The 25,609-nt window shown below is 40.0% G+C and overlaps 1 protein-coding gene across 1 annotated transcript in view; it reads right to left on the bottom strand.

Moving 5' to 3' along the window:
- Positions 1-25,609, bottom strand: part of abca2 (ATP-binding cassette, sub-family A (ABC1), member 2) — a 111,299-nt gene that overhangs the window by 52,708 nt on the left and 32,982 nt on the right. Inside the window, exons 2-4 of the mRNA XM_070965090.1 lie at positions 12,596-12,689; positions 2,966-3,077; positions 584-747 (exon numbers count right to left, since the gene is read on the bottom strand). Of these exons, the coding sequence (XP_070821191.1) occupies positions 584-747; positions 2,966-3,077; positions 12,596-12,689 (370 nt within the window). The remainder of the gene's footprint in view (positions 1-583; positions 748-2,965; positions 3,078-12,595; positions 12,690-25,609) is intronic.

Below are 25,609 nucleotides of genomic sequence, written 5' to 3' on the forward strand. Positions count from 1 at the left end.
TGATATACACAAAACAACTGATCTGCAGGAGTGCAGTTCTATGATAAGTGCCAGACAGATTACTCATAGCTTGCTTCAGTCTTTCTGGAGTACTATCTTTGATAGTTTATGAGATTTTGTGAAGGCTAATTTGCTAATTAGACTGTCTTAAAATCATCTTTGTTACAGCAAAAAAATCAAGGCAATAAATGTTTGCTATCATTTTCATGAATTATTTATCTACATATGTACATTTGTGTGTAAATATACCATGTTATGTTATTTACCTCTGTATTACTTGTGTTACTTGTGTGTCCCCTTAAATATACAACCTGTTGCTGCACTTTCACCAGCTGTCCACCAACTCTCAGCACGTCAATTACATTACCTAAAACTGTTGGGTTGAGCAATGCCAACTCCACTTGCCTTGTATTTTCAAGAGGTAGGCAGCAGACTGTATGAATGAATCAATTTGTTGAACATACCAATTAGGTTGATTAGATTCATAATATCAGTTTCTTGTCCAGCCCTGACATATGATATATGACTTAAATGATGGGAGAAACTTGGAAGAGAAAGTCAGACGCTTGGCTGTCTGTCTGACCTTGGCTACTGTTGAAGTTGCAGTCCAGTGGTAAAGGGGTGGAGCTGAGACTCTCCAGGTGCTGCTGCAGGGTCTCCAGCTCTTGGCCCAAACCGGGCCAGTCGGAGGTGAAGAGACGATTCTGTTCAACCACTTCACTGATCCGCTCCAGCAGCTGGGTCACACTAACAAGAGGGAGATTTAGACATTAAAACATTTCTAAAACTGCACATAAGTAGTTATAATAGTAATTATAGTGTCATTCTTCAAGATACAGTACTCCATTTACAAAAAGTATAGAGAAACTGTTTTATAGTGCATGATACATTTTAGGTTGATATGAGAGGAACAAAGTGAGGGAGAGAAGGACAGAGCAAAAAAGCAGAAAGAGGTAGGGAATACAAAGTGAGGAGTGAGTGGACTATGGGTGAAAGAAAGAAGAGATGATGGGAAGAGGAAAGAGAAACAGAATGACACGAGAAGCAATCAGCTATATTTATGAAGCATCTCAGAATTTCTCCTGGAAACCATGCTGAAGGTTAAACTAGGACTAAAACCAGTCCATAGCATAAAGGCTGGAGACAGGGGGAAACGGCTATCTGGCTCTATTCAAACGTAACAAAATCCATCTACCAGCACTGCCAAAGCTTAGGGTTACAAAAAATGTAAAAGCAGCACCTTGTGGTTTTGTAGGGGCTTATGTGCTGAACCCTTTGCTTGCTGGGAGCAGTGACTTCCTGAAGTGTTGGCTGGTTTCCTGGCTGGAAATGTTGTTACCTTTGGTTTCTCCTGTTTACAGTTAGTGTGCTAGGCTAAGCTAAACTGGCTAATGACAGTTGCTGCATATCTACTGCTGAGTCATTAAAGTCAATGTTCTCACCTAACTTGGCAAAAGAGTGCTGATTAATGTAACAATGTCTTATTGAGCACACCTGTGCACAAGATTCTCTGTCCTTGCGTTGGACCTCTTACTCTAAACATTTTTATTCAAAAATTATGTGTTTAACAGTCAATACATTCAAGAGCTTTAGGCTCATTGGAGGCAAGAGAGAGCTGCCACTTTGAGTACATATGTGTGAACAGGGCAGCTTGTTAGGGAATAAGGACTTTACTTCAGCAGACCAGAGAAAAATAAAGGCTTTGTTAAGAATTGTCCTCTGCAGGGCAGTTCTATACAGATTACAGAGACTCTATAGAAACATAATGCTTGTGATATTTTGTGAGGGTTAACTGTGGGTTAACATGGTATCTGGGATTCCTTTTTGAATAGAAAGTCCAAACTTCAAAGCAAATTACAGAAAGTATGTGAATATGTTCACATAAATGTGAAGATTCAGGTTAAGTACACCGTGGTCAAATAAGTATATTCCTGCAGTCCCAAATGGCCCATCCTTGCACAATGTCTAAAAATACAAATAATATCAAGTGTATTTTAAGAAAACACACAAACACAAATACCTACATATAGAGAAGGCTGCTAAAATGCATTACTGCAGGTCAGTATTTTTATGGTACTTTGTGCATTTTCCTGTCTGTCCTTGAAAGACAGACAGGTTGCATCTTAAGCACAGACCAGCGAGAATAATGTAAATCTTGTTGAGTATAAATTCATACCCTTACAGCAGTATACAGATCTTTTACATGCAACCAAGTTATATTTGCATAATACGCGGCATAGAGTTAGATAGAATTATCATCCCTCCTTAGCACAAACTTGAATCTACTGTGCGTGTCTAGTACTTTCTAATGTTGCCGTACTGTGCATGTTTTGCACCTTTTAAAAAGAACTCTATCACAGGATGCTACTTGAACTGTACACAACGCAGACTTCTTCACACGTTTATTGGTCAATTATTTATTATTCACATGCAACTTTAATAACAGTTAATAACTTTAATTAGCGGAATAATGCAGAAATCGAGAAGTATTCAAGCTCATAATAACTACTTTGTCATTGATTATTTTATGTTTAAAAGTTCATATTGGATTGTTGTGCTTGTTGTGCTTCTTGCAAGACGACTGTCAGGATATAGAAATGAACCAATTTTTAAAAATGGAAGACTGCTTCCTGAGGTGATGTGTATGTTGTGAGACACTGAAGATTGCAGGTGAGATGACACAGACAAGACATCTGTTCACTTTTCATTTTTCCTATACATATATTTCAACCCCCTGATGACATTTACAGTTAAGATGTAGTTTCAACTTTTTTCAGTATAAATGTTTGCTGGGGTAGTACACCATTGACATTACGATGTAATTTACCAGGAATGTACACTTGCATGTATATGATTGGCTACACAGTGCCTTGGTGGATCAGCCAAAGATGGTCTGAACATGGCCGTAGTGTGACAACTGCTCTAAACAGACATGTACAAATTATTGCTGACAAAATCTACTCACGTGGAGTTCTTGTACTGCAGGAAACCAAATTCATCCCTTTGTCCATCTGGGCACAGCGACTGCATGATGGGAATGATGCCAGCAGAGGTGAGTGGGGCTGCGCTGTAAAAGGCTGGACATGAGGGAGGAAAAATAGGGGCAGACAGACAAACAGAGAAAAGACAAAACCACAAAGGAAGAGGATGTGGCAGAGGCAGGCAGGAGAGTGGCAAGGGAATACAGAGGGTACAGATGTAGAAAAAGAAGATGAGGACCAACAGGTAGGGGGTTTGTCATGAAAAGAAAAACACAGGACCAAACAGAACAATATGAATGAAAAAGCAGAGAGATTCTGTGTTAGAGTTGGAGAGAAGAAAGATGTCAGGCAAGGCACCTGAAAGCAGCACACCAGCTAATGGCAGAGAGGCTCCCACATGTCAATGCTGAATGCACAGGCCTTTCACTATTTTGCTGCAAAATGGTGTAAAAAATGGCCCATGATATTTTGCCTTATCTATCAATAAATGTGGAGTGGACAAGTCTTGCTAATAGTTCAATGTTTCCATGGTTACTGTGGTGCTGATGCTTGCCCATCTGTATAAAGAGGTCATTAATGATTAACACAATTGCACAGATCTGATTATTTAAAGTATGTATTCATGTTGTATATGAAACCAGCGTATGATTAGTGTATCTTTTATATGTAGCATTTCAGGAAAGTATTTATTGATTACAACCCCAATTCTAAAAGAATTGGGACGCTGTGGAAAACAGAAATGAAACAGAATGCGATCATTTGCTAATCCTTTTTGACATATACTCAACTGGAACTTGACTATATCTCAAAAATATATCTGCTTATTCTGAGTTTGATACAGCAATATGTTTCAAACATGTTGGGACAGGAGCAGCTAAAGACTGGGAAAGTTGTGGAATGCTCCAAAAACACCTGTTTGGAACATTCCACAGGTAAACAGGTCCATTGGTAACAGCTGATAGTATCATGATTGGCTATGAAAGGAGCATCCTGGAAAGGCTCAGACGTTCACAAGCAAGGATGGAGAGAGGTTCACCACTTTGTGAACACATGATTGTAGAAAGGATGTTAGTACATGGACTCAAGAACACTTTGTAAAACTGTTGGTAAACACAGTTCATTAGTTAATGAATGCATTCTGTTTTTATTTATGTTTAAACAGCATCTCAACATTTTTGGAATTGGTGTTGAAGACATGTATGTACAGTATAAACCCAGCCTGTGATTTGTACATTATTATGTATGAACAGTTTATAAATGTTTTATAACACACTCTAACGATTTATTCTTATGGGTAATTTTATGTCTATAAGTACTATAACTACACTGTCTTTTCAATTTTTTATCACAAGTTTATACAGCAAGTCTTGTAGGAGTTAACGAATATTTTAATAAATACTTTAAAAATGGCCTTATACTCATACCCACATATACTGATTATAAATGCTCAATAAGGGAGGTTAAAATATAATGTTACAGATTGGCTTTCATTTCAGAAATAAGTGCTTTTATAGAGATGTCATGAACAAATCATACCTCTTGTCAATGGAATATTTAAGATGCCTCGATAAAAAACTTTTATGCAACTCTTTACTCATCAGAATCTCCAGTCGGCCAGTAGGAGGACATAAAAACATGTTAAATGACATTTTCCTTGTGACATGGATTTTCCATGCCACATATAAGTCAAATCACAACTTCAAACTAAGTGGTGGATTGCATATCAGTGTTGTCCAGCAGAAGGCAGCAGAGACCTGCGCCCATAAGTTTTCACCAGGCAGGGAGCTTCTTTTTTGTGATAGAGATGCATCATTCATGTCAAAATGAAAAACAACCAGCTATTCAATCAAAGCTCTGGGGTCTGAACGTAGTACACAAAGACACTGACACTAGGTCAGTCGGCAGAGTCCATTTGTAATACTGTAAAAGTCTTTGTGTATGAAATGACAAAATGTGTTCTGCTGCTAACACTGACAAAACCCTATATGGCAACTTTAATGTCTTCAATGTTTATTTACTCTCAACTATTATAAAACAGAAGCCAAATTTACTCTAAAGCATTAAATGATTAAACTGATTTATTGGTATATTCACTGTCAGAAGCAGCAAAATCAGTGTCAGTGGTACTAACGGTACTTAAGCAGTATTTTTGTTCTATTTGTTGAAATTCTTTTTGCATCCAAACAGCAATCAATAAATCGAATGCTCTGACAAAAAAGAAAAATAATTGTTAATGACATGAGAAACTCTGTAACGTCATCTAATGACTCAGGAAAATATGCAGAGCAGAAGGGCATAAGGTGAGAATAAAACGCCAGTGTGTAGTTTTAGAGCTTGATTAATTCTCAGGAGAAATTAAACTCTCCCATCTGTATAATTAGAATTATATGCCGTATATCTTTGTTTATGCCTTAATAGACGTGGGTAGTTTGTTATTAAAATGTGCAGCAAATGTTTTTAGGACCATTATTTACATTCTCTGTATAGCACTTCTCTTTTTCAACATATTAATCTTATTAAAAGTTCAGCAATTAAGTAATGTAAAAATGAAAGTTTCTATTCTCGGATCATGCATTTGAGCTGAGCTGCCAGCACTTCTCCTCCTGCTGTTGAACCCCAGGAGGTCCAGAACTGAAGAGATAATTAAAGTTAAAGATCCTGTTATCTTTATCTAAACCCAGATTTGCTTTATCTGGGTTCAAGTTTTCTACTCATGATTTCAAAATCTGTTGAGTAATACAGATGTGTTTTATTGTCAATAGAAGCATCTAGTAATCAATATCGAGTGAATAATAGTGCATTTAAATAATGGAAGTGGATCTGTGAGGTACTGGAAAATGTACTGTACATGAAAGTACATGAACATCAATTGATTCAGTTCATTGACATCTGTCCTCTCTGACCAGCTAGCTAAGAATAAAGGTCATCCAGTTAGGGTGTTAAACACAGGTCAGAATCCATCACAAGTTAAAGTTCAATTATAGAGAGACAGCATTAAGTACACAACCTGCTCTACGGAGCAGGAATTAGATGAAGTGATAACCAACTCATGAAATTAAGTCACTTGTTTTCACAGACTCAGTCAAATACGCAAGGTGTCTGACGGACTCTGTGCCTACAAATCATCCAAAACACACAACAACCACACACCAAGACACACACAGGTGGGGTCTGCACATTCAAAGTCACACAAAACATAGAAACGTCTTGTATAATTCAGCAGATTTTAGGACACTGCAGAGAAGCACAACAGGGCCTGTTAGAAGCTAAAAAAATGCTAAAAAAAAAAAAAAAATCTAAATATTGAGCAACATAATCACAAAATGACTTGTTAACTCTATTGTGCCGTCCATTTGTTTAGAAAGATGTAAGTGTGAATGACAGATGAGATTGTTGAATTCCATACTGTATGTTTTCATCATTCATCATACAAATGTGATCCTCTCTGTCCAGCAGCCACTGTTCTTGAAAGGCAGTGTTAATGTGAGCCAGCATGTCCTCATATCTAAATGACTGAAGAGTTTGATTGACAAAATGGCAGATCAGACCACTGGAAAGCAGCAGTCATAGGTGTACCAGACGTGTTGTCACGTGGTTGATGTTGTGAAATGGTTGCAGTTTGCTTCGGTTTAGGCACCAAAACTACTTGGTTAGATTTAGGAAAAAATAAAGGTTTGGACTAAAAACATTACTGTTATGTATGTTCAAGAACTGTAGCACATTGCTGGGACATGAACAGTGGTCTCTGAAGTGAAGTCCGTTGTTTCCACCCCACCTGCTCCATATGCAGACTTGCTCTTTATGCTAAGTTATCTGACTTCCTCCATTGCTACACATAAAGGAGAGCAAATTTATGTTTCTGTATTATTGTACATGCACATCATTTATTTACATTCAAGTTACTAAGTCCTCTAGTGGCCGCAGTAATTGTGACGAGAGCAAATGAGCAAGTCGTGTGACATTGAGATAAGGCAAGAAAATCCGCAAATGGAAGAGGTCAGGATGGATGGATGGGACAACAAAACATCAGAATTTCACCTAGGACACTGTTGGTGTCCAATTTCAAACCAACATTTTTCGTTTTAAAAGCCTGACTGCGGTCATTCTCTCACCTTAACTAAATAGTTATTATTGTTACCATCGCAACGAAGATCCCCTAATCTTAAATAAGTACGTATTTTAAAACAAATCATGATCCTAACCAAGTTCTTATTGTACCTAAACCTAATCTTATCTACCAGGGAGGCTGTCAGTGCTCAATACAAAACCCACTTTTCAACTACTAATGAATGAGTCCTTATCTCAACCAAAAACTCCTCTTAAGGATGAGACTCAATATATCAGCTGGCCAATGAAATTAAACCCAAGCAAGCCTCTTGCGTCTAATAGACAAGCTCAGTGACTCTGCAACAGCTCTGGAGTTATCTCCTATAGTTCAGCCTTTGCTCTGCTGTCACCTCCAGGGAATGGCCAGCCTGGGAGCCAAACAGTTTGATGGTGGGTCCACAGAGGACGGACTTAGAGAAAAAACCAAATCTGTCAAATTGGTGAACTATGAATTACGGACTTTTTGGCTTGTTAACTGGGGTTCATCAGCTAATTAACGATCAACCTGGGAAAAGACTGGACCTCTTCCACTGGTAAGTAACGTTAAGTGTGCAAGATTTCTGATGAATTAATATTCTGTAGGCCGAACGTGGCCTGGGGCCACCAGTTGACGATTCCTGCTCTAGAGGATGCGTAAAAAGCTGTGTAGTGTGCAAAAATATTAATAAGGACAATAATCAGAATTGATCAACACTGCCATGGACAAAGTCATCTGTTTTTGTTTATATCAATTATATTATAATACAAGGTATCCACTTCTCTTGAAGACATCTTTGTTGTTCAGAACAAGATGTTCTAAGAAGCTAAGAAGATGTATTTGCAACATACCTCATAGAAAAAAATGTTATGAGCTGCTGAAGTGACTGAAAGGTGTGGTTTCTGGGAGATAACCTTCCATGATACATAGTATGGATCAGGGTTAGGCAAACATACAGCATATACACACACAGCGAAACACACCCCAAAACAGGATTAACACACCCTCGTAAATTAATCAGCAGATCAATCAGCAGATGTTTTCATTACTGCATCATGTCAGCCACGATCAGTTGACATGATGCTGAATTAATGATGATTACACTTACACACTGGTCCATCCAACATGTTGAGAACATGCATCATGCACAGGAGAGAAAGAAACAAAGCCAGAAAGAGAGAAACAAAGAAAGGACAGTAGAAACAAGACAAAGATGAAGTAAAAGAACAAAGACAAAAAACATCCAAATAAACTGGGTACAACTGCACAGTAATCAACTAAGGACAGTGCAACATCAAACTAAAAGGTGAACTAAAGACAGAAAAGAGCAGCACATGGTGGAAGGCAAATCACATACTGTATTTGTAACAACAGCAGATTAGCAAAAATATGCATTTGCCTGTTTAAAATTCATGACGATGCTGCACAATACTACGTAATATCTTCATGACTTCAGTGAAATCTAGGCAAACATGAGTCAGCAGTAGCGTTCACTTTCTAACATGAACGTAATGCATCTAAATGTGGAAGAAAGAACAGAAGGTATGATTCTAAAACCAGTATACCAGTGCAGTCCTCCACCATCCATCCCCTCAACCCACCCTTCCCTCACCCTCTCAGTGTCGTCTGAAGAGCTGCACATATGAAACAAGGATTTATTCTTTTCCTAATAACTTTCTTGCGGCAATTGCTGTTTGGAGATAATGAGAGAACATTGGCACTAATCTTCTTAGTAGAATGTATCTTAAGACCAAATTCCCCAAAAGTTGATCAAAGGCTGTGTTTTTGTGATGGCACACCCCCAGTTTAAGCAGCAGTCTGACAGTTTGGCATTTTCCAGACCTTGAAATTCTCAATTACACAGATGATGCAAGATACACTGTTACACTGTACAAGATACCAGAGCAAACGAAATACTTGGAACAAATGCACAGCAATAATGGAATTATGCTTCAAATGTAAATAATCAATTTGAATTAAACACTCTTCAAAATACAAATAATGTGGTTACAGCAGGAACATTGCTAAATCAGACTGCATTGATTTATCTAAATGAATAAGGGTGATTCTTATAGTATCTGCTGTCCCACAACTGCTTTATGAAAAGTTTCTCCTTCATTTCATTAAACTCCTGCAGCCCTCTGAAGGGAGCAGGACATATAAATTAATCTGCGGGCTCCAATTTGTGCACAGTACCATTACACATGGCTGTTTAATCATGTATAAATGACACCAGGATGCTGAGGAATAACCACACACCTCATCAGACTGGTCCATTATAGCTCAGCATTGTCCTGTTAATGCAGGAGATGTCAGACTACCAGGGCACATTAATCCTGTGCCTCACTGCCTCCACTGCCATCCTTTTTTTAAAATTTTATTTGGTTTTAACAAATGTGTCTTCTGTGTTTTGTCCTTGAAATGTATTGCTGCTGTCACATCAATTATGATATGATATGAACATTTACGACATTAGATACAGTAGAAATTGGACCAAAATATCTTCAGATTAATTCAATCATATAAATGGCTTCACCAACATTTTTTATTATATCTTTCTATTATCATTCTACTGTACACAAAACACACACACACACACACACACACACACACACACGTGTGTGTGTGTGTGTGTGTGTGTGTCTCCAGATGGGTCTTGTCAGTCGACCCATCTGGAAACTTTTTGAAACTAAACTTTCCATTTAGAATCTTGTTCGCATCCACACAAACCGGTAGCCTACTCTTTCACAGCTAGCGGCAGACAAGACCAAACACGTGCGTGCCGCGTGCCTATTGTTTTGTTTCCAGTTTACAACCGGATCCTGTAGTTTTTCTTATGTTACTAGCAGTGGCCACAGCTTATAAAAAACTACAAGTTCACTAGAAGAACTAGCAATCGGAGATGGATATGCCACTATGCCGTCCAAAAAATGACGCCGTTAAAATTGATTTGCGTTAACACAATATTTTTGACAGCACTAATACGTGTGTGTGTGTGTATACATATATATATTTATTTATGTCAACAACTCCTATGAAAAGACCGAAACCAACAAATTTGTCTCTCTATACTGTCCAATCTCTGTCCCTACTCTCTCTGTGAGGGCTTTTTACTCAGCCTGTTGCAACTTACCATCAGGGGCGCATCATTTTAGGTCGATTTTTCAATTTAGCGGGATAGTTAATAAGACTGCAGATATAAATGAGCGCAGCTGCACTCTATCAGATTTGTATAACATCAGTGGGAGGTCTTTAAAACTCTGTTGACCAGATTATTTCAGTAAACAGAAAATATCACAGCTTACTTCAAAACACTCCATCACTCTGTGCTGTGACCCATTGCAAGTCATGAAAAATAGGCAGGAGGCAATTGTGAGGAAAAGAAAGGTAAAGTCGTGAAAAATTACAGAACAGGGGTGCGAGTAACTGGTATTCAGGTACCCATGTTTTGCAAAAATCAGAATCAGATACCGTCAGTTGTTTTCAGGCACACCTTTGCATTGTGTCTAACAATGAGGAGCTCACCCCAGATTTCATTGCACTGATTGAATTGGCTGCTCATCAAGCTATGCAGGCCATACAGGATGACAACATGAAGTTCTCCCGTGATGTGGGCTTGGATGACTAGAAACAGTTGGTTTCAAACAAGGCTGCTGTCAAATTTGGTGTGCACAACAACATTTTACCAAAACTAGCAGACAGCACACAAGCCCTCGTGAACTCAGCTGATCGCATGGTTCATTACTGTGAGACATTTCTGTTCTGTTGTCAAGCTTCCGAAGAAGTTGTGTGAAGAGAAAGGAATTTTCGTTTTGAAACCAGGGAATTTTCACAAGATCAGATGATCTGCATTGAGGCTTTTTGAAAATATCAAGATCTTTGCCAGCAATTGCTACGAGTAATAACTGTGACCTGCCGCATTTCTGCAGAGTGTTTTCAGTGTTTTCGGGCCAACGTGCTTGACAATGACAACATTTTGAAGACCATATCCAATAGATTTCAGTGGGGAAAGTTGACCACTGGATAATGTAAAGATTAATTCATGATGACCATTGTGCAATTCACACTTTTGCTTGAAGGTGAGGGCCACAGGACACACACTGTAATGCTGAGGCTGATGGGGACAAGATGAATTTACTTAGAGGTTTAATTGAGGAGTTGAAAAATCAGATACAACTCCCTCACTGATCATCTTTTAGTTTTCGATCCTTAAACTTGGCCTCAGGAATTGCAAGACCTCCACTCTTTTGGCAACACAATGATGTGCGCCATTCTTCAGAAATATGAGCCCACCTTGCAATGTGACAGACAGACTAGTGTGAGAGAATAGATGCAGTGAAAGCAAGCAGGAAGGCTTGGCAGCATCCTCTGTGTATGACTTGGTCCAAACAGTAAAGTAATCCAGTTACTCCAATATCAACAAGGTGGCTAGATTGTCTCTGACACTGACACTGCAGAGCAGAATGTGAGAGGGGATACACACATCTCAACATAATAAAACTAAGTACAAATCTTCTCTGTCACATATTAATCTCTCAGCCCTGATGCACATTCACCTGTCAAAGATAATGACAGACACATTTGACCCAAAGACAGCTGTTGACTTGTGGCTGGAGATGGCTAATCAGAGGCTCAACCAGGGACTGGGAGGTGCATCTCCATCAACTACCATGCAGGGAGCTGAAGTGGACACCGAGGAGGACAGTGAGGAAGATTGCCTTCATTAAGACCACACAATGTATGGGGTGAGTACCAAACACCATCTCCTGGCAGTCACCCGAATACCTGACTACAAAACTTAGATGCATCGCTGTAACAGAGGGCGCCTCTCTCTCTCTCTCTCTCTCTCTCTCTCTCTCTCTCTCTTTTGACCTGGCTATAGTTTCTCACCCTCTGTTTGATAAAACTGTGCAGCAGATTTTACAACTACTTTTAGATAGTCAATTTTCATTTCAGTTTTCCAGCAACACTGGTGCAAAACCTATGTGTGGTCCTTTAGTAAATCACAACAAACACAATTTGCCCCTGCTTATCACCTGAAAAGAGATGCAAATCTTTAGAAAACATTCCCCTGTGTGTCACCGATTCCTACTGAAGGAGTAAATGTGTCAAAAAGGCTGAGCAAAAACATAGCTGACTCCTGTAGTTTATTATCATTATTAACATCACTCAAATAGGAGCAAATTTCTTTCTTGAGTATTTCCGGCAGCAGCAGGTGCACAGCATGTGGGATTGAGTTCAACATGAACTACAGTGTGTGTGCTCATGGTAATAAAGGAACATGTCATCCAGTGCAGCATATGGCTCATAGTTTTTGGACAACAATGGAGCCCTATGGCACAAAGGAATAATCAGCCTTTGGATACACACACAATACTTGCTAGTAGGATACATCCAGCATAGGTTTGCTTCTGCATATAGAATTTGTTGATAGTAAGAAATACTCCATATAGAATATTGCCAGACTTTAATTTCAGTCACACTCACACAGCCCTGTTGTCTCCATGAACAGCCCACTATGTCTGCCTACCTTCTTTAACAGGAATCGCTGGCTTCTTCTGCCTCAGACCCAGGAGGATGAAGAAGAGGACCAGTGGGATGAAGATCTCAAAGGCCAGCACCCACTGGAGGGGAAAAAGACAAGAAAATTGACAATGTTGTTTGTGCTACATTTCTGAAACTTGGACAAATCCCAGTACAGTTTCAATGCAGTGATCTTGCTACCAAGTTAACTTCAGTCATGGTCTTTTACCATGAAAGTCTCCTTGTCACTTCCCATCTCCCTGCTCATAGATCACACTGTGTAAGAGATTGACTTTGCCTACTGTCACAAATCGATCCATTACATCAGGGAGGAAGAGTAAGGGATGCCCAGTCTGCTAAACATGCAGTATGTGCTCATGGCTGCCACTTAAAAGTCATCTTAAAACAGAATGAGCAGTGCACATCTTGCTCTGTTTGCAAATGCGTGTCATGGCCCACTGAGAAGCAAATTTACAAAGAAGTGATTGTGGTAGCTGATAGCACCATGAACTGTGCATCAGCAACAACTATCTGCCTTTCTCAAGGTCAAATTCACAGAAGATATTGTGCTAATGATATTACAGCACAAACACAGTCATGATGTTTTGCAGCTGAGTGCAATTTGCCCATGTTTTCCATCTGATTTCAATTATCCATGTAACAAGATATAAATGATGGCTTTGCATTAAGAATACATTAGGCAGAACAATGGCAGAGGGAAGGAGAAAAATTACATTTTTGACCCTGAGCTACAAGTCCTGAACAACGAGGTGCAAAAGCAATGAAAACAAAAACTCTCTGATCGAGGAAAGTTTGAAAGTAGTCTTATTCTATCCCCTAAACAAGGTTGAGCAGAGGTGTTAGATTTCTGGATGTATACTTGAGATAACTATAATTTAATGTTAAGACTCACTTATTTTCATAAAATGACTGGTGTGTGCTCGCATTTGGAACATGGTACATACATCAAAGGCCAGGGTGGTCTCACTCTCGTCACTCAAAAGTCTGCATTTGAGTTTTACTCAAGGTCAGAGATAGGTGATAACAAAATAATCAATTAGCATAACATCAGCATGAAACCGAGGCAGACAAGGCTCACACAGCGAGTCCATATTTATTTCTGAGTCAGACCTATTCTTACAAGTGCCTTTAATATCACCATGACAATGATATCAACAACAGGGAAATCAGCCACATTTAAAGCGCATTCATCAGGGGACTGGATCGCTGTGAATGATGTCCAGCTGGAATGTATATTCAGCGTCACTAACAACTTATTTCAAAATAGTATTTTTAATTTCTTAATGAAGTTTATTTAGGCCTATTTTTGTATAATACATCCACTTTCTTGCAAAATGAATGTTATTTTTACAAATCTATTCGTGGCCGCAGAAACCATGCGGCCATTTTGTGAATTTCTCCTCAGTGTGCAAAGATGGTATATAAAGACATAAACTCACACTCATTTGAGCAAGTTTACTGACTACATTACCTCCTGTCCTTCACTGGGCCTGATCATGAACTCACATTACATCTGATCAGTATCACAAAGTACCAGGTGAATTCAGCCATTTAAATGGGTTCCTCCAATGTCCTCAGCCTATGAACTTATTCTTGCTTTCTGTGTTTTGTTATACCCATTGAAGGAAAAATGCTATCAGCAGCGAATAATTAAATTAGCCAGCCTGGACACACAGCAGATTGCCAAAACTTGGCAATTCATAAATCACATTTGGGCTGCAGGAGAGGACAGGAAATATTATTATGACAAGTTTTCTGGTCATTTTTTGCAGTTAAAATGGCAGCAGAGTGGTGAGTCTCTGTACATTACAAAGCATTAGTCACATCCATCTTTTTTAGATGAAAACACTCATGCTGGATGATTCTGCAGTACACAATTTACTTACATTGAATTCCAACAATTATGGTGATTGATTCAATGTCTGTCACGACACCACATTCCAGAGATGATCCAAAACCTCATTCTGGACTATTACAGTAACTATTACAGGGTCACTAACACCTACCTGGCAGTAACTGAAGAAGGGCATAATCACTGGCTGCAAAATCTCTGTGTTACTCTTCTCATTGGCCGTGAACAATGTCAGCAGTGGCGGAATGTACAGTAGAGGCCTTAAGTCTAGATCTGACACTTGGTAGCACCCCATGAGGGCATTCAGGTACGACCTAAGAGTGATGGCAACATTCCTTCCTGGGTGCAGGTGGCTCCTTCAGGGGGTGGAAGGACTCATCTCATATGTAAGGATGAGTTATACCCCAGCCAAGTCCTGGTCTCTGGTTCTGAAGAAGGAAAGAGTGGTCTACTAGTTTGCTTACCCTGAGACAGAGCCAGATTCCAGCGGTGACAGAAAAAATGCTGCAGAGCCACGGCAAGATCTTTGAAAGTTCCCTGAAGAACACAACCACACTTCAACAAACCAGGAGCAACTTGATGACCTGGCTAACTCCAATTGGCAAATTGGGATATTCATGAAAATTCAAAGTTAGGATGTAAAAACACAGAGTCCTGCCAAGGCTGTTCTGGCCCCTTTTAGTCTACAAGGTGCCTATGACAGTGCTTATAACAGCAGACGCACTAGAGAAGACCATCAGTCAGTGTCTATACAGGTGGTTGCAGAGGTGGTGGGGCGTACTTAAGAAGCATTGCCCTGCATGGGCATTCTACCAAGCAACAGCTCCTTCATGGGGTGGAATGGCAAAGTCACAGGCCTGCCTGTGGTCCTGAAGAAGGGAAGAGTGATCTACTTTTCTGGGAGGTTATGATATACTGAGACTCTTGTTAAATGTTAAAGTTGCTGACAGATAGAGAGAGCTGTTGGCAGAGTGGAGGTCAGCTGCAGCAAAATGTCTTGATGGGTACTGTGGTGGAGAGGCAGGCAGGACTGGGCAGTTTTCCTAAACCACGCTATGACAAAGAGGGGGCACATCAGCATAGCTCCTCAGGAGGCCATCTTGTTACTGCATTGGACTGGCAGCTCCCAATCAACCTAGGAAGGCAACTCAAGTTCCCAGAAAATATCACAGCCACCCTGCTAAGACATGGTGTTAACATCAGAGCATACACAGCAGGTGGTCTTGCTGGAACTAACTGTTCCCTGGGAGGTCCAGATTGAAGAAGTTAATGAGCACAAAGGGCTAGATGGTACAAAATGCTGGAGCAATGGCTCTGAGCCAATTAAAGCTGGGTGGCTTTGCTGGCCATTTATTATGACAAATTCTCAAACTGGTTGGAGCAAAAGGACTGCAGTGAAGAAGAGGTACGAAGAACATTCTGGAAGCTGCTGAAAAGGCCTTGCAGTAGCTATGGGTATGGAAGAGAGATTGGACACAAGCAGGAAGCGGATCATCTGATTGGCCCCTAACCACACAACCAGAGCATCAGTGGAAGGCTGGTCAAGCCCTCCAGGGTTCAAGTAAGGCCTACATACTTTTCTTGTTGCTTGCAAACAAAGGCATCCAGTGAATGCTGTAGCCTGTTAGGAGCTGGTACAGTGATAATTAATTTCCCTGGACCTAACAACAAACCATTTTACCAGTGCTACCTGTGCAGTGGCCTTTCTTCTCCCCTGTTAACACTCAAAACACTGCAGCTGTCTTTCAGCTTCAGCTGTTATCATTCATTGCCCTGGATTCAACTCTAGAGGCTGAAAGACTTGTTTTCACCTCACCCTCCAAGAGCTGTGATAACATGTTGTGTGATGATGAGGCCACACGAGGGCATGGAATATCTGTCAGGAATCATGATGAGAAAGTTTCTGTGTGCATGAAAGCATGTCAGATATGACGACAAAGTACTATCTTGTTACACTGACAACACAGAACCATGGTAACCATGATGTCTTTGTGCGTCTGTCTTGGACGTCCACACACACACACACACACACACACACACACACACACACACACACACACACACACACACAAACACACACACACACACACACACACACACACACACACACACACACACACACACACACACGGCTGGTCTGTGTGTGTTTCTCTCTGTGAAGGTCATGACAGACAAACAGGCCTTTTAGCCAGAGACAAGAGACCACTGACACACACACACACACACACACACACACACACACACACACACACACACACACGTACACAAAACAAAACCTTCTTTCTCACATTATCAAATACATTCAAATAGGACTCCTACACACGACTGCGCACACAAACACTGTATTGCAAAGTAACAAAAGTTAAATAAAAACACACGTTAGAAATTAGTTAAATCTACCATAGCTTAACTGACAGCTGCAACAGAGATATACAATTAAATGTCAAGCAAATGTAGACTGCAAGCCTCATACAACACAGAAACTCACAAGAAAACAGCTACTGAGAGGACTGTTGGTCTCTTGATAAAATTCCTGTATTGATTTTCATGCCTTGGAAGAACAAAAGCAAACATCTGATTTGAATAATAAAACAGCAGAGTGCTCTGTCAGACCGCCTGATCCTGCAGTTTCCCTTCACTTTCAAATGTTAGAGGTCAAATTTTCTGCTGGCACCAACTCACAATCACTGCTGGCTAAGACCTCATTTCCCACGTCAGGTTTTTATTTCTTTAAAGCTGCACTTAACATCTTTATATCAACAACGGACTATGACTATATGTAAAGTTAAACAGGTCACACGTGGAGATGGACCCACACTAAATACTACCAACTCTTTATCTCTGTACCATCTTTAGGATCACTGTTCGGCTTTTGGGCCCACAAATTCTGCTCTTATCAACCTTGTTTCTAGAGGCAGGCAGCTATTCTCAGTGAAAAGGCTCTGGCAAACACACTCTATCTGCTCAACACCAAACAGCAGACAGACACAGTTCTAGCTGGTAAAAGCAGTGGTGTATTAAGCAGCTAAGTTCAATGTTTATTTCTCAAGTTGGGGGAGTCTAGACCAGAGCTAAAACAGGGACAGACTGAGCATCTGCCATAGCGGGCATTTTCCCGGTGGGCCGACATGCTATTTGGGCCGACAGTCAGCCACTTTCTTTATTTTAAATATTGGTCTGACCAGCCCATAATACCAGACAGTTGATCAGCGGCCTGACTGACATTGGGCTGGCCCAATCACATCGTTAAACTCCAACCCCTTTCGCTTTGGTCCTGCTGGCGTAATGCCTTTGGCAAAATAGGTCAGACTAAGAGTTTGTTCATAACCACCGACCGGCCCTCAACACACGTTTCTGCGGCCCATAGGTTATTTTCTTCACTGACATGTGACTGGGCTCATCTCGCCCAATCATATCATGAAACACTTCCTCTCTTTTGCATCAGTAACGTAATCTGTTAGGATCTTCAAAAATGGAGAGAAAACGAAAAGGAGGTGCAGAGAAACTGTGCGACAAGAAGAAGCTGGCTCTTCAAGAAAACGCTGCCAAATGCACAAACATTTCTGATACATTTGCCAGTGGTGGTGGTGGCAACAATGAACAGGGACATGTAGTAAAACCTGCGGTAAGCTGGACTGCTTTCAGAACACTTGTAATGGGTAAAGCCAGGGGCGGACTTGGACAAAACATCGGCCCTGCAATAGGATGAATTCTGCTTAAAGATCCATTACTGTGATGGAGTGGTGAGCATACTTTTTTGTAGTGTTAATAAATTACACTTTTTGGAAGTATTTAATGTGTCCACTCTCACTGATTCCTGTTAATTCATTGCATAGCTTAAGGTACATGGAAAAGGTGTGTGTTATCGAATGTGGTGGGCCGGTCTGATCCAAAATGCCAGGGCCGATTTTTTGTCCCAGTCCACCCCTGGCTAAAAGGAGCAATAGATGTTTCTCAGTGTCTGCTGGAGGTGTGCAACTATTTGCTAATGCGTTCACTTTAACAACTAAGTTGTCAGATGATGCATTTTGTGTCAATGCATTCCCATATTCCCCCCTCAGAAACTACTTGTTGTTATAACTGATAGAACGATGGACAAGACTGCACAAGTAAGACCCACCTTGTGATGAACGGAGGTATACTTTAACCAGAATGGTCCTTTTGTGATGAACAGTCTCTATTACAAAGAACAAACCTCACATAAAAATAATGGATCAACACAAAGAAACACATTACACATATACTGGTGTTTCTAAAAGAGGACATGCCACAAAGATTTGCTCATGCATGTTTCACACTGTGCCCACACACACTTTATGAGTCATCAGAGCAGTGTGTTATAGCACTGTGGCAAACAGGACATCATCAGAGAGGGACGTAGTCTTTTCAGCACACCACAGATCTGTGCATTATATTTGACTATAACACAGCAGGTAAATAAATATTGTCACCATGAAGCAGAGCGACATGGAAGTAAGAATGATGCACTTAACAGATAACACTTTGGACCATTTTGTGGACACTTTGATTGTCTTCCCAATTTCATAGTGACTTATATAATACTTTTCTAGTCTGACGACCACTCAAAGTGCTTTTTATAACACAGGCCTACATTCACCCATTCACAAAATAGTGCTCATTATAAGCATTAACACACTCACACACTGATGCATCAGGATGCTGGTGATGTTCAGTATCTTGCTCAGGGATCGAACCACCAACCTTCTTATAGCTGGATGACTGCTCTACCTCACAAGCCACAGCCACCCCAGTGAACTCACAAATGAGTTTACATGTGATGCAAAAACTGTATGTGTACTTCTTTGTTTTTGCTGTCTTCACTTAGGGACTATTTTTCCAGAGGAGGACCAGGGACTGATAGAGAGCTTCATCACATGGCGCAACGACATTCACCTGAAGCTCAATAGCAAAACCAATGAGCGTGTGATGGACCACAATTCTTCAAATATGGATGTTGCTGCAAAGAAGCCACAAATAGTGAAAGATGGATGCTTCACCACAGCTTCAAGGAGTATCTGACCAAATATGAGTCGTTTGAACATGTGAAGAAATTCCCTCAAGGTGTTCCAGAGACATCACATTCACAAGAATGATGAAGGGACAGACAGCCAGAAAATATAGTGCCTCCAGCCACGACTGTCAATGGTGTGAAGGCATAAGAATAGAGGTGCAAGGGCGCCCCTACAGCTCAGTTGGTATGGTGTGCGCCCCATGTGTTGAGACTGTCAGTCCTCTGCAGTGGCCTCAGGTTTGACTCCCACCTGCGGCTCATTTGCTGCGTGTCGTCCCCTCTCTCTCTGCCCCTTTCCTGTCGTACCTTCAGCTGTCACTATTATATACTATTATTATAAAAAAAAAGAATAGAGGGGCAGATGTGCCTTCAGGCTTTGTCTTCTGTCCCCTCTACAATTTATGAGACACGTCAATTGGGCAAAGAAATAAATGCTGAATGAAGATGCTTAGAAGGAGTGATTGGAGATGATTACGTTCACCAGGGGTGAGAAATCTTTTTTCTATCAAGGGCCACTTCATTTATTTTTTTAAACATCCTTTGAGTGCCATACTAAATTACTGAACACATACATCACACTAACCTCTAATGTTATGGTAAGAACTGCTTCTTTTTGGACAGGTATCTGATGCCAGATGGCAGTGATGATGATGCTAATTGCAGCAGCTTCCCAGGTTTGGGTCAGTCAGTCTTGAATGGAAATGAGCTGATACAAAAGTCAGTTTTGAAACTGTTGTAGGCTGTCCCAAACATCAAACCTCAGCACATGTCTCCTCAGAATGGGAAAATCCTAATGAAGAACAGAGTTTATAGAACCTGAGCAGAGGGAAGTTGTTGTACCTAGCTTTGAGTTTGTTGTTGCTTTGCAGCTCAATGACTTGTTGTATGCTGTCAACACATCAACTGGTTCCATATTAAACTAGTAAATATAGTGTGTTAACTTCCTTTTACTTACTTGTCATATCCTGAAATCTCCCACCAAATGCCTGAAGGAGATTTCACACTCACCAGCATATTCAGATGTCATAGCAGACTTTTGGAAGAGGAAAATGCACAGTGTTACCCACTTCCAGTTACACTTGCCAGAGCTTTAATTTTGCTTCAGATGATGTTATATTTGAAAGCAGAGATAAGAGGTTTGAAACATTGGAACTTGAAGTTCAGCTCTGGGAGGTACGTAGCAATATCTACCATGAAAGCCAAATCATATAGCCACATGCTATCCTCGACATGTTTTCACTTCATCTCAGTGTATACATGGATGTTGGATGTTGGAGCATCACACTCACATATGCATACGTACATCACAGAGGAAGCTTTAGGCATGTACTGTGTACATATTTTATGGAAAGTTGGCTGGTCTTACATACTTACATACTGTAATTACCTCTATATTTAGTAGTTTGTTAGCTGTAATATTAAACCTGTGGATACCACCAGGAAGATGAATTAATGTTGGTTTTGTCAGACAGCTTCATAATCCAAAAAAAAAAAAAAAAAAATTTGACTGATGTCTCAGGGCAGCAGTGTATGACTTACTGTTCAACAGGTACCATTTATGATCCTTGATGAAATCTCTATTTCATACTTGTTCATTCGCCTGACAACAGTAAATATTAAATACTGAAAAAGTAACCTGTACCACTGCTGACGACATGTCAGCTGTGGTGTGCATGTAGTAATCAGAATCAGAATCACGATTCCTTTATTGACCCCCCAGGGGAAATTGTTTAAAAAAAAGATGCAATAAGTAGTAAGCATGGGGATGACCAGTCATTAGGGTTCATCCTAGTAGTAATTTTAATGCCAACTCATCTAGTCAGATGTTGAACTACTTCATTGGATATGTGCACACTTTGACCTGCCTGTAGTGCTAGAGGAAAAGTTATGGTATCACCATAAAAAGTCACTGGGGTTCATCTTTTGGTCTCCATGGAAATCTCTACCAAATTCCATAAAAAAAAACATTTAACAGTTGTCTCAGTCTGGAGCAAATTGGTGGACCAAATGACAAAGTAACATTGCCATCCCTAGAGCCACACCACTTAGTGGGCTACTTGCGAGACCTTTTTCGTTTTCATCTCCTAAACCTCTCTGACTTCTTTCTATAACTTTCTTGCACAAGCACTCTGAACTGGACTCAGTCAACTATCTTAACAGCACTTTTGTGTCATATATCACTCATTTAAAGGCATCAAAACTCACTTGAAACTAAATATCCAAGTAATTCTCTTAAATCACTAGTGTGTCTCTTTAAGGGCAAATCTGATTGCATAGGGGGTTTGTGAGGCGTACATGAGCCCACTGCTCACTCAACAAAAATTGTGACAAACATAAATACGATGGACAAATCTGAACAGTTTACAAATAACATCTCTTCTGTGACAATGGAAAATTATGTCAACAGTGTCAACATATACGACACTTGCAAAATAGCAACCCCCAACATTAACAGGTCCTTAAACACTGTACAATACCACAGTGCTTTATGCAGTGTTCAGTTTGGCAGATGTTTTCATTTAAGTTTTGTATTTTCATGCCAGGACCAGTTTAGGTCATATTATCAGATTATCAATCTACAGTCAAACACATAGAAACACTGCAGTGACAAGCCCCAGCCCTTTTCAGCGAATCATTCACCCACACATTCATCCACCGCGGGAACACAAAGGAGCGTTAACTCTACTGCTGATGTATTATTCAGCAGATGCTCATGTCATTGCCGTTCAATTTTTAAGAGGGTTGATCATGCTCTGCAATGAGCTGAATGAGGCTGGGGGTTCAGAGACCACGGAGGGGGACAAATATAGACCAGTGCCAAAACCAACCCCATATTCTGCTACATTATACTATTACTCCCAAACATTTGGAGGTAAATATTGTGCTTTTAACTCCATTACATCTATTACCAATGTATGACTTAGGTTACTAATTACTTGATTAACATCAAATAGAAATAAACTAATAAGTTATGATATATTATTATAAATTAAGTTGGCTAATTTTATTCAAAGGTAAAAGATCTGAGTACTTCCTCCACCACTGAGAATGATGCAAACTCCAGCACAAAACTTTGTTTAAATGGCTTCAGACATTTTTAGTTTAATGCTGCAGCCTTATCTTAGAATTTAAATTAAAAAAAGAGAAAAATCAATTTAAAAATTGAACTAACTTGTAACTTGTATTGACTTTGGTCCTTCTCTCAAAGTCCCCATCCCCAGCTAGCAGGCCATGTTCAGCAGCACCAGGCTGTGGTACAGAAAGCATAATGCTCAGCAGCTCCAGCAAGACAACTTCTGTTCTCCTCATAAATTGCAGAGACTTCACTGAAGATTCGCTCACTCGGAACAGACGAGGGTGGCGAGGTTGTTATAGTTAACTGTATATCACTGCAACAAAGTGCATCATTCAGGGACTTTGGCGGAAGAGCAACTGATTTAAAAGCCATCACTTTCACCTCCACTGAGTGAAATCTCACGGGCTGTGACTTTAGACACTCTCAGTGTTGTGCCTGGGAGACCGTGCCTGTCGTCATAGAAATAGATTATAAGATTGTGATGTTCATTGCGAGTTCGGCAGTATCTGATCCTTACCTTTAAACTATAGCTCCACTAGCTCACCAGAGCATCTCCAGTATGTGTATGAGTGTTGCCTGCTCTTTGCCCATCTTAGAGTACAGGTGACCAGACATTACGTGAAACTACCGAATGGTGACTACAGACACAGAGAGACGGCCGCATCAGAGCCAAAACTTTCCAATGAACGTGTTTCATCAGCAGTCTAAAAGAATTAACGATTCCAATAATTATTAAAATGCTGAACATCAGCCAGGCAAATAATCAGTAGACCTCTAGCATTTATGCTACTCAATCCCATGAATGCTGTAAATTTCTATTTTCTAGAGCAGGACACTTATCAACTTTACTATGAATATTTTTTTGAATAATCATTTCATTGTTTAGTGTTTATAATGTCAAAAAACAGTGGGAAATCACAATTTCTCAGAACGAAGGAAATGATCTGTCAGATGTCTTATTTTCTCCTAAACAGCCCAAAACCAGGAGAGATTTACAGTAATATAACAGAGAAAAGCAGCAAATCGTAACATTTAGCAGGTTGGAGCCAGAATGCTTGGCATTTTTACTTGATAAATAGTTGAAAAATTATTTAAATTGTTTGTGATTACTTTTCTATCAATAGACTTATTAATTAATGATTGAGGCTAATCACTTCAGTACTACTTGAAAATGTTTCATCTTTAATGCCAAATTGGCATAAAACAGGTAGATGGAAATGTAATTGTGTGTGCATGAGCAGTATGAGCACATGGACCCACTAGTAAGAGCTGCAAAGGAAGCATAATTCTGTGAACAGCAGTAAGAAAAGGTGGCTAATTTCTGAGATGGCAATTTCTGATACAAACAAACACACGTGCGCACGCGCACACACACACACACACACACACACACACACACACACACACACACACACACACACACACACACACACACACACGCAATGATGCCAGTGTAAAAAGGTGGACACATGAGAGCATCATGTGCTAACTTTGTGCATCTGTGTTTCATCAGAATCCTGTCTGGGTTTGTTGGGATTAGAGATCACCGTCACGCTATTTTGTGTGAGCCATCAGCACCAACATTTACTGTACATTAGAACTTCAATTCATATCGAACTATATGACCATCATCTTTTCACTTAGTTAAAAATGGTATTTTTTTAGGCTGAAGAAAATCAGTAATTTTTATGAAATTAAATGTTTTCTCCCAGTTTTATGTGGAAGAAGTCGGCTGGCTCGCACAGAGCCGTGACCTCAGTCCTTTCCAGCACCTTTGGGATGAACTGGAATGCTGACTGTGAGGCAGACTTTATCACCCAACATCAGTGTTGGACCTCACTGATGCTGTCGTGGCTGAGAAAAAGCAAATCCCTGCCACCATGTTTGGGTGTCCTCATACCACAAAGTCATTCATTGATTAGTTCTAATTGTTTTCCTTTGTTGTTTTTCCTCATATGGTTAAGTAACTGTTAGGGGAGGTAAACTTAATACTTCCCTGAGATATTTTAAATCAATACCTTTTGAACCACTGGAAGCAGAGGTTCTACATCATTTTTAAAACTCAAATCCTTTCAAATTTCTTACCAAATATAATTAGGTTCAGCTTTCATCAATTGCAAGTGCAACATAATTAAATTATCTAACTAGTTCTAAAAGATCTCTAATCACGCTTTACTGGGTGAGGTGAAAGAAAAACCTAATTTCTTAGTGTTAGTCTAATTAATGTTGACAACCTGCAGTTACAACATAAACATAAGACGAGCAGCAGGTTATGAAATGTTGATTAAATATATCTGACCCACTGAAATAACAACTGTAGACTTCTTATCCAACACCTTATTTTTCACAAGCTACATGATCCAAACACTGCAGGGCCTGATTCAAAGCTATTGAGTTGATAAGCTTAACATCTTGATTTGACATTCCTGAAAGTTTAACTGAGATATTCTCTTGAAATCGACATGTCAGGGAGCAATGAGCAGTCAGGAGCAGCCACAGCTGCTACACAGCAACATGTGCACCATGAGATCAGACTGCCATTCATGACTGACTTCTTTACTAAAACAAGGAGAGCTTGTTTGGCTGCACTGTCATGGTTGATCTTCTGTTGTATTTCTGACAAATCATCTGCTAAACAAGTGCTTAGTGTCAAACCACACTTCAACTTGAAATCTGAAGGATTACAGCTGTAAAACAGGAGCAGATCCCAACATGGCTCTGATGTGGGGAAAAAAGGCTTCACTGGAGAATCATACATAAATGTTTAATACAGTATAAGCCTATTCAAAAAAAGACCTGGTTTTTGTTGCACACATGAGTTAAAGGCCTACGGGCGGGGTTTCATAGCATTTTACAAAATTTCAGTAGTGCACACTTTTGTGTATGTGTATCTCCAACTTAAGTGGATATAGAAAATAAGTGGTGGTGATTCAGTAAGTAACCAAGCTCTCAAGCACCCAGCTTAAAGTTTGCTGCAGTATGTAAATAGAGTAGAGACTGCATGTGTGTGTGTGTGTGTGCGTGCGTGCGTGCGTGCGTG

This window comes from Chaetodon trifascialis, chromosome 6 (assembly GCF_039877785.1).
Source record: "Chaetodon trifascialis isolate fChaTrf1 chromosome 6, fChaTrf1.hap1, whole genome shotgun sequence".
Classification (NCBI taxonomy): Eukaryota; Metazoa; Chordata; class Actinopteri; order Chaetodontiformes; family Chaetodontidae; genus Chaetodon; species Chaetodon trifascialis.